This window comes from Capricornis sumatraensis, chromosome 1 (genome assembly GCF_032405125.1).
Source record: "Capricornis sumatraensis isolate serow.1 chromosome 1, serow.2, whole genome shotgun sequence".
Lineage (NCBI taxonomy): Eukaryota > Metazoa > Chordata > Mammalia > Artiodactyla > Bovidae > Capricornis > Capricornis sumatraensis.
In genome coordinates this window covers 225,152,136-225,166,081 of record NC_091069.1, presented here as the reverse complement: position 1 = coordinate 225,166,081, position 13,946 = coordinate 225,152,136, and the positions used below count along the sequence as shown (strand labels likewise).

Below are 13,946 nucleotides of genomic sequence, written 5' to 3'. Positions count from 1 at the left end.
TCATTCATTTAACACCCTTGGTAAACTCCATAAATAGTTTAAATGTAAAAAGTAGTCAAATTTAAGATCTATTACTAAAGAATTCCAAGCTAGACAGATACAAATCAATGATTACTTTAATAATCTTTTAAGTGTAGACAGGGGATATTGAGATGTATACACATACCTTTTACTCTGATTTTAGTCTCTGATTGTGTTCTTTTCAGTTTGCCTAAAAACAAAACCAAATATAATGTGGTCACACTAAGAAATTAAAATACAGGACACATTATCAAATCAAACTCATTTCATATTACCTTTCATCTTCTGTGGCAATTCACTTGGTTCAACTTCCTCTGAATCACTACTTTCAGTGTACTGTACAGCAGCAGGTTTTCTCCTAAAATTAAGTATACACAATTTTTTTATCAACCCCAAATAAAATGGGATATAAAATCTATGTTTAATAAATGTAATACAAATGCTTTTGTCTTACCCTGGTTTATTTTTTGAGAAAATTTCAAGGGAAAAAAAATTTTATTTGACAAATGAAAGCCAAATTTGCTAAAAGCATTTTGCTTTCACAGCCAGATGCATTTAACTGTACAAAATACAGTATTACGATTATTAAAATAAATTTGAGAAAGTAAACCTTCTAGAATAGTAATCTCTTCAACACTTTATTTAGTATTTGGTGATTCAATTAAAATACTTGTATAAAACTAGAACAAAAAAGAAGTGATTCTGATTATCAAAGAAAACCCTCCAATATAAAGTAAGCAGCTAAGAGGCAAAAATGTAATTCTTTCATAATGGAAACTTTTATAAATTCCGTGCAGAAGTAGTACAGTACTATGTTTAAGTGCCTAGAAACAATGGACTGTGGAATGAGACTGCCTAGATTCAAATCTCCATTCCACCATTTATTTGCTATGTGACTTTTGGCAAATTACCTAATATTATTCTAAGTTTCAGTTTCCTCACTCGGAAAATAGGAATAAAGATACAATTCAGTCTGTACAATAAAATGTGTTACCACATGTAAAGCCTCTAAAATAGTCCCTGCTATACAGTAAGTATATCTGTTTTAATTAATAGTTTAATTAATAGTTTGTGTGTTGGTTGTTGTTTTTCCCATGTCATCATTATTTCCACACCCTTGAACCTAATCCTGTCCAGCTGATAGTGCTCTGTTACCCAGACTCATGTTCAGTTCAGAGTTATATAAGATTTGAGATCTAGATAAAAGGGAAACTGATGAGTCCTGGTTTTATACTCAGTTCAGACAGGTATTAAAGACAGAACAATTAACAAAGCCCCAGATTTGAAATCTCTATTTCAAATAGAATAGCTAAGAGGGACTCAGATTTGGGGTCATACCTGCAGGTATTGATAGTGAACAAAAAAACACAAAAGCCAAGTATTTAGATCTACCTCAGAAATGAATAAAATTTATAAACTTAACAGTTCAAGTGGAAATCAGAGGGGCATTATGGGTTTTATTCAAATTCTCCTTCCAGTCTACATGAATATAATACTGTCCATAAACAACTTTATCATGTTTTATTTCTGCTGCTGCTGCTAAGTCACTTCAGTCGTGTCTGACTCTGTGCGACCCCATAGACGGCAGCCCACTAGGCTCCTCCGTCCATGGGATTTTCCAGGCAAGAGTACTGGAGTGGGCTGCCATTTCCTTCTCCAGTGCATGTAAGTGAAAACTGAAAGTGAAGTCACTCAGTCGTGCCCCACTCTCAGCGACCCCATGGACTGCAGCCTACCAGGCTCCTCCGTCCATGGGATTTTCCAGGCAAGAGTACTGGAGTGGGTTGCCATTGCCTTCTTCGTTTTTATTTCTACTAAAGGTGAATTGAGAAACAACTCAAATGAGCAAACAATGCTTTTGTCAAGTCGTCCAATAAATATACATCAGTTCTCAACTCCTTAAATTCACAAAGAAAACTCTTCTTAAGTCTCAATGAAAACAAAAAACCCAAGAGTGAGATCTCAGTTCCTATGTGAAAGAAACAGGAAAATGATAGAAAGATAGCGGTTATTAAAAATTATCGATTACTTCTTTTATATATTAATGTTACTTTTTAACCTACAAAATGAGAAAAGTCTACCTCCCTAAGTCACAATGATTTTAGCAGTTTCAAATTAAAGAATGTATTTGAAAGAACTATGTTGTGGAGATAATGGTCATATCTTTCTTGCATATGTAAGAAAATAGAGAAAGAGTTTAAACATATTACATAAAATCAAACCATAATAGAGTTTACCTTTTGGGGCGGGAGCTAGAGAATTCTGATTTGGGATATTTATTCTTTCCCTTGACATCTGAAATACTGGGTTCTCCACTACATCTAGATCCTTCCATTTCAAAGAAAAGGATAAAGAGTATTAGTAAACTATCTCAGACAAGAAGCATCTTTCTTAAAACGTTGGTTTTCTAACTCAATAGCTAGTTTCCTAATCTAGTATTTTCTCACAAAAGTAACTTCAACTTTTTTGTAACCTAGTTGTTTCCCCTGTAGTCATGCAGTCAGTCCCCACACTGACTGTATTTCCTGCTATACCAAGGCAGCTGAGCGCTGCTGCAGAAAAAAATGAACAATAAACAAGTGGTATAATAAATGTACACTTCCCAATCTCAGTTGTCAACCTTGTATCACTTAGCAACTCTTCTACCTATCACAGTACCTCCCTACCCACTCACCTGGAATAGCTATACTATCATACACTGGATCCTCTGCCCAGATTTTAAACTCCTTTTACTCTCAGCAGATGACCTACTTCACTTTATAAAGAAAATCAGATGTCATCTTCTATAAATTAACCAATTTTCCTTTTTTTAAATTTTTTAATTCTTTCAAATATTATATTTTTCCTCAGCATTATTTCCTCTCCTTCTCATGCTAACTCATATACCTATTTTCTTGATCACATTTCCTCCCAAAGGCCAACAAATTATTCTTTCCATTACATGTAAAATTTTTTCCTAAACCCTGCCCCCACCTCGAAGCCCTCAATTCTGCCTCTCTCTCCATCTATTTTGCCCCTGTCTCAAACATAGCAAAATCAGTAACAGAACACAGATGTTATTTCTATTTCTTCATCTACTAGTCTTATTTTAAAATATCTTCAGTCTTGCTCTACTCTAACCAATCTTCAGAAATTAATTTTATGAAAGTCACTAACTGCTAAATGTAACCATATAACTGCATCCCTTTTCATTTCTCCCCTAATTTGGCTCTAACCTATCTAAATCTGCTGCTATTCATGCCTACCTATTCATATTCAGTTATTTATTTACATTATAAATACCACAAACTATTCTGAGGTCCCAGAGCAAGATACTCTGTTTTGTTTTTACCTGCCCTTTCCTGGGGCTTTTTTTCTCAACCAAAAATGTTCTTCCTCAGATTCTTTAATGTGCTACCACCCAATTTCATCATGGCCTCCTTCATGAAATTTTTCTTGACTACCAGTTTTCATGAGATTCTTTAGAAAAAAATCTGAAATTTTTGTACAGTACTAAAGCCAGAGGTGGAATTACATCATTAAATCGGAAAAATCTATGAGGTCATGTTCAAAATGAAGGTTTACCTTTGATTAGTCCAGCTGCCTTTTCACTGATATTGTTTCCTCCAAGTTCCATAGATTCATCATAAACATTACATTCCTAGATGAAAAGGCATATTTCTTACATAGTACTGCTGTCAGTTTTAAGTAAACTTAAAAATATATCCTATTTTATACTGCTTTACTTTATACAATAAAGACTACTTAAATGGCTACCCTATTCTGGAGCAATGCAAGGAGGTACATTAAGAGGAAAAATGTACAAATTGAAAAAAAATTTTAACAGGTATCTAAAAAAAGAAAACTAGTCTGTCTCGACCTTTTCAAAAGAAATACAAAAAAGCAAACTTCAATTATAAATGGCATATTACTGTGAGAAACAGTCATGAATGAGATTTACTTCAAAATTAAAAGGAATTCTAACACTAGAAACTTTCAAACCTAGAGTCCCTTCTCAATAGATAACAGATCTATAATGAAGCTAAGCTGCCATTGACATCCTTTTCTTCTCTGTAATTCTTAGAGTGGGTAGATCCAATAGTCAGGTATAAGAGTGCCTGCTCCCCTGCTCTATCAGGGATTTTCCTGCCAATTCTTCGTTCTTTTCCCTTCCTGTTTCTTTGTTTCAAAAATGCATCTATGTGAGCACAAGAACTTCTATAAAAGCAAACTTTTATACTTCTCTGTGAAAATATTTTCAACTGAGTCTACTAGGGCAGGGTTCCTCCAATCTTAATTCTGGACTTGATTCTGTATGAAGGAATGACAAATAAAATTGGGTTTAATTAAATTAATCCTTTCAGTTTAAAAAGGTAGGTATATTGTGAAAGGAAGATCATTATTTTGAACCTCAGAGTGGGTTCAAAACCTCAGAGTGGGTTCAAGATTGGATAGCAGGAGTACAATGTAATTTTTACCTAGAATTAAGGCCAATAAAAGATATTTTATTTTATTTTTTAAAAGATAATTTTAAACATTTTATAAAATCCCACTAGAGTTTACATTTCTCTAAAAATGTGGTTAAAAAGAAAATCTATCCCCTTTCAACAGTATGAGTCTAAATAAAAATCCAAGATATACCATATTTAGAAATATGTGACTAGAAATTAGATAATTAATTTTTAAAAGCATTAGCTCCAAGAAGCAGATGTTAAAAATGCCTTCAGTCAAGACATCTTACCCAGTCTTCCTCAGTAATCAGCATAATCACTTATATTAAACAGCATGGAGAAATAATTTAAAATTTTATCTACAAAATAAAGGATGTCCTTTACATTATTCTTTTCACATTCAATGACTTGGCTCAGCAAACCTTTTCTTCATGAAGGTCAAAAAAAATGTACATATAAAGCCTAAACTATCAAATACTATGCTCCCATCTCATGGAATTTAATTTTTACTCTGTAAGTTTGCAATATCCAAATCTATTTAACAATGAAATTTCTATTGCAGTAAATGCCTGGCTGGAAATCACATTTTCAGTCTCAATTTCAACTAATGTAGCAAACAAAATATCATAAAGCCTTTCTACTACATAACACGTTAAATGCATGGCTGATCTTAAGGGGAAAAAAGAATGCCTTACTGTTAAACAGGTAATTAACAATGAAGTACTACATAGTCTTAGGTACTATTTTTCAGTTTTAGTAACTAAATTGTAGGGGAAAAAAAAGGTAACAAGCACTGGAATATTCAGGGTAGGGGACTGACTCTTACATGTTAATACCATAGTTAAACTTCCAATAAAACTACAAAGAAGGAAATGCAACTAAGCTTAGAAATTAAGAAAATGGAAAATAATAAACAGCAGTAGGAAACCGATATGCAGCATCTTTGAAAACGAAGAAATCAGAACAGTAGCAGAGAAAAGTCCAAAAGAAAAAAATATTTTGCATGTATCTTGTACTTAAATTATTTCCCATTTTAAGTTCTTTGGACTTTGAGTTGAGAATGAAGAACAACCATTTCATTCTAATAGCACTTATTTGCCTTATAAAACTAATTCTTTATTAATTCTTCGGTTTGGTTCACTCAGTCATGTCCAACTCTTTGCAACCCCATAAACCACAGCACACCAGGCCTTCCTGTCCATCACCAACTACCAGAGTTTACCCAAACTCATGTCCATTGAGTTGGTGATGCCATCCAACCATGTCATCCTCTGTTGTCCCCTTCTCCTCCTGCCCTCAATCTTTCCCAGCCTTAAGGTCTTTTCCAATGAGTCAGCTCTTTGCATCAGGTGGCCAAAGTACTGGAGTTTCAGCTTCAACATCAGTCCTTCCAATGAACACCCAGGACTGATCTCCTTTACTAAGGACTGGTTGGATCTTCTTGCAGTCCAAGGGACTCTCAAGAGTATTCTCCAACATCACAGTTCAAAAGCATCAATTCTTCTGCACTCAGCTCTCTTTACAGTCCAACTCTCATATCCATACATGACTACTGGAAAAACCACAGCCTTAACTAGATGGAACTTTGTTGACAAAGTAATGCTCTGCTTTTTAACATGCTATCTAGGTTGACCATAATTTTCTTTCCAAAGAGTTAAGCGTCTTTTAATTTCATGGCTGCAATCACCATCTGCAGTGATTTTGAAGCCAAAGAAAATAAAGTCAGCCACTGTTTCCACTGTTTCCCCATAGATCTGCCGTGAAGTGATGGGACTGGATGCCATGATCTTCGTTTTCTGAATGTTGAGCTTTAAGCCAACTTTTTCACTCTCCTCTTTCACTTTCATCAAGAGGCTCTTTAGTTCTTCTTCACTTTCTGCCAAAAGGGTGGTGTCATCTGCATATCTGAGGCTATTGATATTTCTCCCGGCAATCTTGATTCCAGCTTGTGCTTCATCCAGCCCAGTGTTTCTCATGACGTACTCTGCATATAAGTTAAATAAGCAGGGTGACAATATACAGACTTGATGTACTCCTTTTCCTATTTGGAACCAGTCTGTTGTTCCATGTCCAGTTCTAACTTGCTTCCTGACCTGCATACAGGTTTCTCAAGAGGCAGGTCAGGTGGTCAGGTATTCCCAGCTCTTTCAGAATTTTCCACAGTTTATTGTGATCCACACAGTCAAAGGCTTTGGCATAGTCAATAAAGCAAAAATAGATGTTTTTCTGGAACTCTCTTGCTTTTTCCATGATCCAGCAGATGTTGGCAATTCAATCTCTGGTTCCTCTGCCTTTTCTAAAACCAGCTTGAACATCTGGAAGTTCACAGTTCACGTATTGCTGAAGCCTGGCTTGCAGAATTTTGAGCATTACTTTACTAGTGTGTGAGATGAGTGCAATTGTGCAGCAGTTTGAGCGTTCTTTGGCATTGCCTTTCTTTGGGATTGGAATGAAAACTGACCTTTTCCAGGCATGTAGCCACTGCTGAGTCTTCCAAATTTGCTGGCATATTGAGTGCAGCACTTTCACAGCATCATCTTTCAGGATTTGAAATAGCTAAACTGGAATTCCATCACCTCCACTAGCTTTGTTTGTAGTGATGCTTCCTAAGGCCCACTTGACTTCACATTCCAGGATGTCTGGCTCTAGGTCAGTGATCACACCATTGTGATTATCTGGGTCATGAAGATCTTTTTTGTATAGTTCTTGCCACCTCTTCTTAACATCTTCTGCTTCTGTTAGGTCCAGACCATTTCTGCTCTTTATTGAGCCCATTTCTGCCTGAAATGTTCCCTTGGTATCTCTAATTTTCTTGAAGAGATCTCTAGTCCTTCCCATTCTATTGTTTTCCTCTATTTCTTTGCACTGATTGCAGAGGAAGGCTTTCTTATCTCTCTTTGCTATTCTTTGGAACTCTGCATTCAAATGGGTATATCTTTCCTTTTTTCCTTTGCTTTTCGCTTCTCTTCGTTTCACAGCTATTTGTAAGGCCTCCTCAGACAGCCACTTTGCTTTTTTCCATTCCTTTTCCATGGGGATGGTCTTGCTCCCTGTCTCCTATACAATGTCATGAACCTCCATCCATAGTTCATCAGGCACTCTATCAGACCTACTCCCTTAAATCTATTTCTCACTTGCACTGTACAATCATACGGGATTTGATTTAGGTCATATCTGAATGGTCTAGTGGTTTTCCCCACTATCTTCAATTTCAGTCTGAATTTGGCAATAAGGAGTTCATGATCTGAGCCACAGTCAGCTCCTGGTCTTGTTTTTGTTGACTGTATAGAGCTTCTCCATCTTTGGCTGCAAAGAATAGAATCAATCTGATATTGGTGTCAACCATCTGGTGATGTCCATGTGAAGAAGTCTTCTCTTGTGTTGTTGGAAGAGGGTGTTTGCTATGACCAGTGCATCCTCTTGGCAGAATCTATTAGCCTTTGCCCTGCTTCATTCTGTACTCCAAGGCCAAATTTGCCTGTTACTCCAGGTGTTTCTTGACTTCCTACTTTTGCATTCCAGTCCCCTATAATGAAAAGGACATCTTTTGGGGGGTTAGTTCTAAAAGGTCTTGTAGGTCTTCATAGAACTGTTCAGCTTCAGCTTTTTCAGTGTTACTGGTCTGGGCATAGACTTGGATTACTGTGATATTGAATGGTTTGCCTTGGAAACGAACAGAGATTATTCTGTCATTTTTGAGATTGCATCCAAGTACTGCATTTTGGACTCTTCTGTTGACTCTGATGGCTACTGCATTTCTTCTAAGGGATTCCTGCCCACAGTAGTAGATATAATGGTCATCTGAGTTAAATTCACCCATTCCAGTCCATTTTAGTTCGCTGATTCCTAGAATGTCGACGTTCACTCTTGCCATCTCCTGTTTGACCACTTCCAATTTGCCTTGATTCACGGACCTAACATTCCAGGTTCCTATGCAATATTGCTCTTTACAGCATTGGACCTTGCTTCTATCACCAGTCACATCTTCAGCTGGGTATTGTTTTTTGCTTTGGCTCCATCCCTTCATTGTTTCTGGAGTTATTTCTCCACTGATCTCCAGTAGCATACTGGGGACCTACCGTCCTGGGGAGTTCATCTTTCAGTGTCCTATCTTTTTGGCTTTTCATACTGTTCATGGAGTTCTCAAGGCAAGAATACTGAAGTGGTTCTGAATATAAATATATTATATGTATATTTACTATATATAAAAACATACATAAGTAAAGTATCAAGAATAGTCACCCATACACTCATCAGTAAGACAGAATTATCACTATTAACATTTTGGCACATACAGTACGTGTGACTACACTTAAGACATATACATATATGTATTTACAAATGAGGATTCAAATTCTGTAGAAGATGTACCTGGCCTCATTTTTTTAACTAAAAAAGATCATGAAAGTATTCTTCAAAAATAGGATTTTATAGTTTGATAATAAGTTAATTATCATCTTATTAAAAGGTATTGCTTTTCTGCCTTTAAAATAATGCTGGGGTAATAAAGCTGTATTTTTCTCATTGGAATAAATATATTTCTGACAACTTCTTCAGACAATTTTTTTAAACGGCATTATTGAGTCAAAGATTATAAATGCTTTTAATGCTTCTGATACATATTACCAAACTGACTTCAAAATGTAGTATCAACTTTTACTCTCATCAGCAATATACAAGGCCATTCATCATACCTCTAAAAACTGGGTATTATCAACTTTTTGCCAATAATTTTTTAATGACAAAATAAGTTTTACAATAAACCAGAGAGCTTAGGAAAAGAACACTAATACTTTACCTTCTTCAGTTGATTTTTCTTAATTCTTTCAACAGGAAGAGACTTGCCATCATGGAAGTTGGTAAGAATCACTGCAATGGCTGTCAGAGTTTTGCCCTATAAAATGTTTTACAAAGAAAAATGATCAGATTCTGAAACCCAGAATACCAGGTAACATTTCAAAACCAATTTTTCAAGTAAAGTAAAAAAAATATCAAATAGCATTCAGGGCCACAGAAGTGTCCTGATTATTATGCTAAATAATATACATATTAATGAAGTTATTTCACTGATTACATTAGGAAATGTCTTACCATTCTGTATTACTGGGAGTTATTAAGTAATTTACTCTAAAATACTATAAGCATCTTTGAGAAATGTTATTTTATTGAACAACTGCCATTTAAAATTTCACATTTAACCCTGAACTATTAACTTTATCATGAAACCACAACTATTTGCTTGCCATATAATTCAAAGCTAACTTAAAATGATTAGTAATTCCAGTATGAACATGAGTCACTATTTTATTAAACTTAATTTCAAAACTTAAAGGCTATTCCTTATCAATACAGCATAAAGGACAAGATACTTCTTTTGTATTTTTTAAAAGCAGAAATATAAAAATTTTCATTATTTTCCACTATTTAGCTGAATTTATAGTGAGCAACACAGAAATAAATCTCTTTCAAGTTGGAAGCAGTGTAAAGCAGCCGTTTTCAAAGTGTGGTCCACAGCTCCTAGAAGTTCCCCCTAGGGCCCTTTCAGGAGTGTGCACAGTCAAAAATATTTTGATATTACTCAAACTTTGTGTTGGATATTTGTAGTAACTCCACAAAACTGCAATGGTGGGCAAAGCTGCTGCTGCTGCCTTAGCATGAAACAAAGCAGTTGGCACTGTACTATACCAGGAGTCATTGTATTTCTAACACATACAGTAAAAAGAAAAAAAATGTTTACTTTAAGAATACTCTTGATAAAGCAGTACACATTCATTTTACCAAATCTCACCTCTTTAAGTATGGATCTTTTAACTATTCTTGTAATAAGATGGGAAGAACACAAAATACTTCTTTTGCATACCAAAACATGAACGTTATCTAGAGAAAAATCACTTGAGACTGAACTGCAGCTCAACTAACTACCACACATTATCATTTTCAAGTATCACCATTTTAACTTGAAAGAATGACTGACAGCTAGTTATTTATGATTGAGCAGCAGACATTTTCTTGAAAAATGAATAAAGTGAGCCTATGAACAAAGTGAGCCCATCAATTCCAAAGGAAAAAACTGACAATGTTTGTGGTTAATGATAAAATTTGAGCTTTTAAGCAAAATTTATATTAGAAAACTTGTATCAACACCATAAGCACAGAAGCTTCCCAAATGTAAATGTCTTTCTTAGTAAGATCAGAAGTAATACCAATGAATGTAAAATTTTTTATATTATATAATGAAATGCATCAACATTTGGCAGATCTGTGTAACTCAGTGAACCAATTTATTCCAAATGAGCAATACCTAGTGTTACAAAATCATCATGGATAAAACATCCATGCAATGTGCAGCTACACCAATGAATTTTAACAGAACAGAGTACAAAAGTTCACTGACATGATACTTAATTTTTACATTATCAGAATTTCCCTGGCAGTCTAGGGGTTAAGACTCTGCACTCCCAGTGTAGAGAGCACAGGTTCAATCCCTGGTTGGGGAACTAAGATCCTGCATGCCACATGGCACAGCCAAAAAGAAAAGTTCCAGATTATAACTATTAACCTTTAATAGGGATTTCACTGGTGGTCTGGCAGTTAAGAATCCACTTTCCAATGCAGTGGATGTGGATTCGAGCCCTGGCTAAGGAACTAAGATCCCAAATGCTCAGGGGGATCTAGGCCCATGCCCCACGACTACAGAGCCCACATGTTCTGGAGCCCATGCCACAACTACCACTACTAGACAGAAGCCCGCAAGCTGTAACACAGGAGTGGGTAGCCTATCCCTTCTCCAGTGGATCTTCTCGACCCAAGAATCGAACTGGAGTCTCCTGCAAGGCAAGCGGATTCTTCACCAACTGAGCTATCAGGGAGACCCTTCAATAAACTAACACTTGCTTAATTCTGATCTTCTAGCAAAGAAGATCTAGTTATCAAAAAAAACTGCTAAAGTACACCTCTTTCAAATACATATCTCTGTGAGGACTAATCTTCTCTGTATATCTCAATGAAAACAACAGAATGAATGAAAAAACAGGTATAACAAATCAGCTATCAAGTATTAAGCTACACATTAAAGAGACTTGCAAAAATGTAAAACAATGCCAGTTTTCTCATCAAAACTGTTTTCGTTTTGGAGTGCACTTTTCACTGAAAAATATGCTAGTTCTGTTAGCAAGTAATGAGTTAAAATGAAAAATTCATTTTATTATCAAAACCAAAAAGTATAAAAAATGCTAATGTAACAAATCATATTTTTCCTTTAATAAAACCTATAAAAGATAAGCAATCTTAAATTTCAAAAGAAATTGAGAAACATGTTTATATCATTACTGCCAATTATTTTAATTGTACCTTGGGCAAACAAGCCAAAAGAAAGAAAAAGAAGAAAAATTCGGCATTATTTTAAGTGAAAACCATAGGAAAAACTACATTCTACACTAATAGTGATATCTATTCCAATACTGGCACCAATATATTCCCATCTCTATCTACTTTAAGATTACTTCATATAAATCTTAAGTTACTGAACTTCCCTGGTGCCCAGAGGAGAAGAGCCTGCCTGGAAATGAAGGGGACACAGGTTCAATCCCTGGACTAGAAAGAGAGCACATGCGACAGGGCAGCTAACCCTGTTCTTCATAACTACTGAGTCTGTGCTCTGAAGTCCACAAGCTGCAACTACTTAGCCTGTGTGCCACAATTACTGAAGCCTGTGAGCTCTGGAGCCTGTGAGCTCTGGAGCCTGTGCTCCACTACAAGAGAAGCCACTGCAATGAGAAGCCTGCTCACTTCAACTGGAGAGTGGCCCTTGCTTGCCACAAGAGAAAGCCTGTGTGCAGCAATAAAGACCCAATGAAGTCAAATAAATAAAGTTAAAAAAAAAACTTAGTTAAAAAATAAAATGTTACGAACTTAATAAAAAATATAATTACCAAACCCATATCATCAGCTAAAATTCCTCCATGAACATTTTCTGGTCGGTCCTTTTCAGAAAAATTTGTTATTGTGTTATAGTATAAGTCATTTCGCTGTTCCCAGAATGGTGGAAGTTCTTCACTGTTTTCCCGTGAAACCATCCAAGCTAGAGCTTGTTTTTGATGTGGAAGCAATGGTGTTTCAATAGCCTGTAAGAAATGTCATAAACAGAAATACAGTAAGTCCTTTCTTATAATAAACCCCACAAAGAATCTGGAAAACAGTTGATCTTCTGATAAAAAAAAAATGTATATAGTAATGCTACATTTTAAAATTTCGAATAGTTTTAGATAGAAAATACTGGCTCAGTACCTCAGCTGGTTCCATTTCCTGAGTTTTATCATCTTCTTTTAAATCTTCAAACAGTTTGTCAAACTCAGTCTTAAGCTACCATAAAGAGCAACAAGAAACATAGTGAAACAAACCAATTAATAACTGCACTTAATTCAGAGACTTAAGTCATTTAACTCAAAGAGTTGCATACCAAAAGGTACATAAAATATATTAATTCTTTGAGATACTACACTGCTCTGTTATAGTTGAAAAAATATAGGATGTAGTTTGAAGTCCTGGGTTTCAGTCACAGCTCTGTCACAAACAAACCTTTATATAACTTTGGGCAAGACATTTAATTTATATGGCCCTGTATCTTATTACTGCAAAACAAACAGAATGAACTAGATTTACAGTGTATCTAAGGTCCTTCTGCCACTGAAATTCTATGATTCTACTAGCTGTATTCAAACCATTTTAGCAGATCCTATCAGGTATATTTGACTTTTTCAAGTAAATGACATTACATTGATTAATACTATAATTAGAAACTTGCTATGTGCAACAAAATATTACAATAATTTCAATCTTAATGCTAATTTAGTTGGTTCTTTAAACTGATCTTGTCCAATTTTATAGTAACATATGTGTTATAATTATTTTTGTAAATTACCAAATAAATACAGAACATCAGTCCAGAAGAAACCATGCCAAGTCTAAAAGTGAAGAAAGGTAATCTGGGGTTTACCCACCAGACACAGGCTCATGCCCTTCTAACAATGAACAGAGAAAACACACTAACTACCTTAGAATATAAAAAGGCTAACACTGATGATGCTGCTGCTGCTGCTGCTGCTGCTGCTAAGTCACTTCAGTCATGTTCGACTCTGTGTGACCCCACAGACGGCAGCCCACCAGGCTCCCCTGTCCCTGGGATTCTCCAGGCAAGAACACTGGAGTGGGTTGCCATTTCCTTCTCCAATGCATGAAAAGGAAAAGTGAAAGGGAAGTCGCTTAGTCGTGTCCGACTCTTCACGACCCCATGGACTGCAGCCTACCAGGCTCCTCCATCCATGGGATTTTCCACGCAAGAGTACTGGAGTGGGGTGCCATCCCCTTCTCCAACACTGATGAGTAGAGACCAAAAAAAAAGTTTTAATTTTTTTTTATGCAATTGTGTAATTGGAAGATTGATTTCACTATTTTATATCCATTTTCCCCAAAACTAACCCAATGTAATTCCCTGGT

General features: G+C 35.6%; 1 protein-coding gene across 2 annotated transcripts in view; it reads right to left on the bottom strand.

Moving 5' to 3' along the window:
* Positions 1–13,946, bottom strand: part of HLTF (helicase like transcription factor) — a 59,411-nt gene that overhangs the window by 30,765 nt on the left and 14,700 nt on the right. For both annotated transcript variants that reach the window (XM_068982180.1, XM_068982261.1), the window contains exons 6-13: positions 12,738–12,812; positions 12,383–12,574; positions 9,250–9,345; positions 3,586–3,661; positions 2,389–2,391; positions 2,259–2,349; positions 297–376; positions 167–211 (exon numbers count right to left, since the gene is read on the bottom strand). In XM_068982180.1, the coding sequence (XP_068838281.1) occupies positions 167–211; positions 297–376; positions 2,259–2,349; positions 2,389–2,391; positions 3,586–3,661; positions 9,250–9,345; positions 12,383–12,574; positions 12,738–12,812 (658 nt within the window). The remainder of the gene's footprint in view (positions 1–166; positions 212–296; positions 377–2,258; positions 2,350–2,388; positions 2,392–3,585; positions 3,662–9,249; positions 9,346–12,382; positions 12,575–12,737; positions 12,813–13,946) is intronic.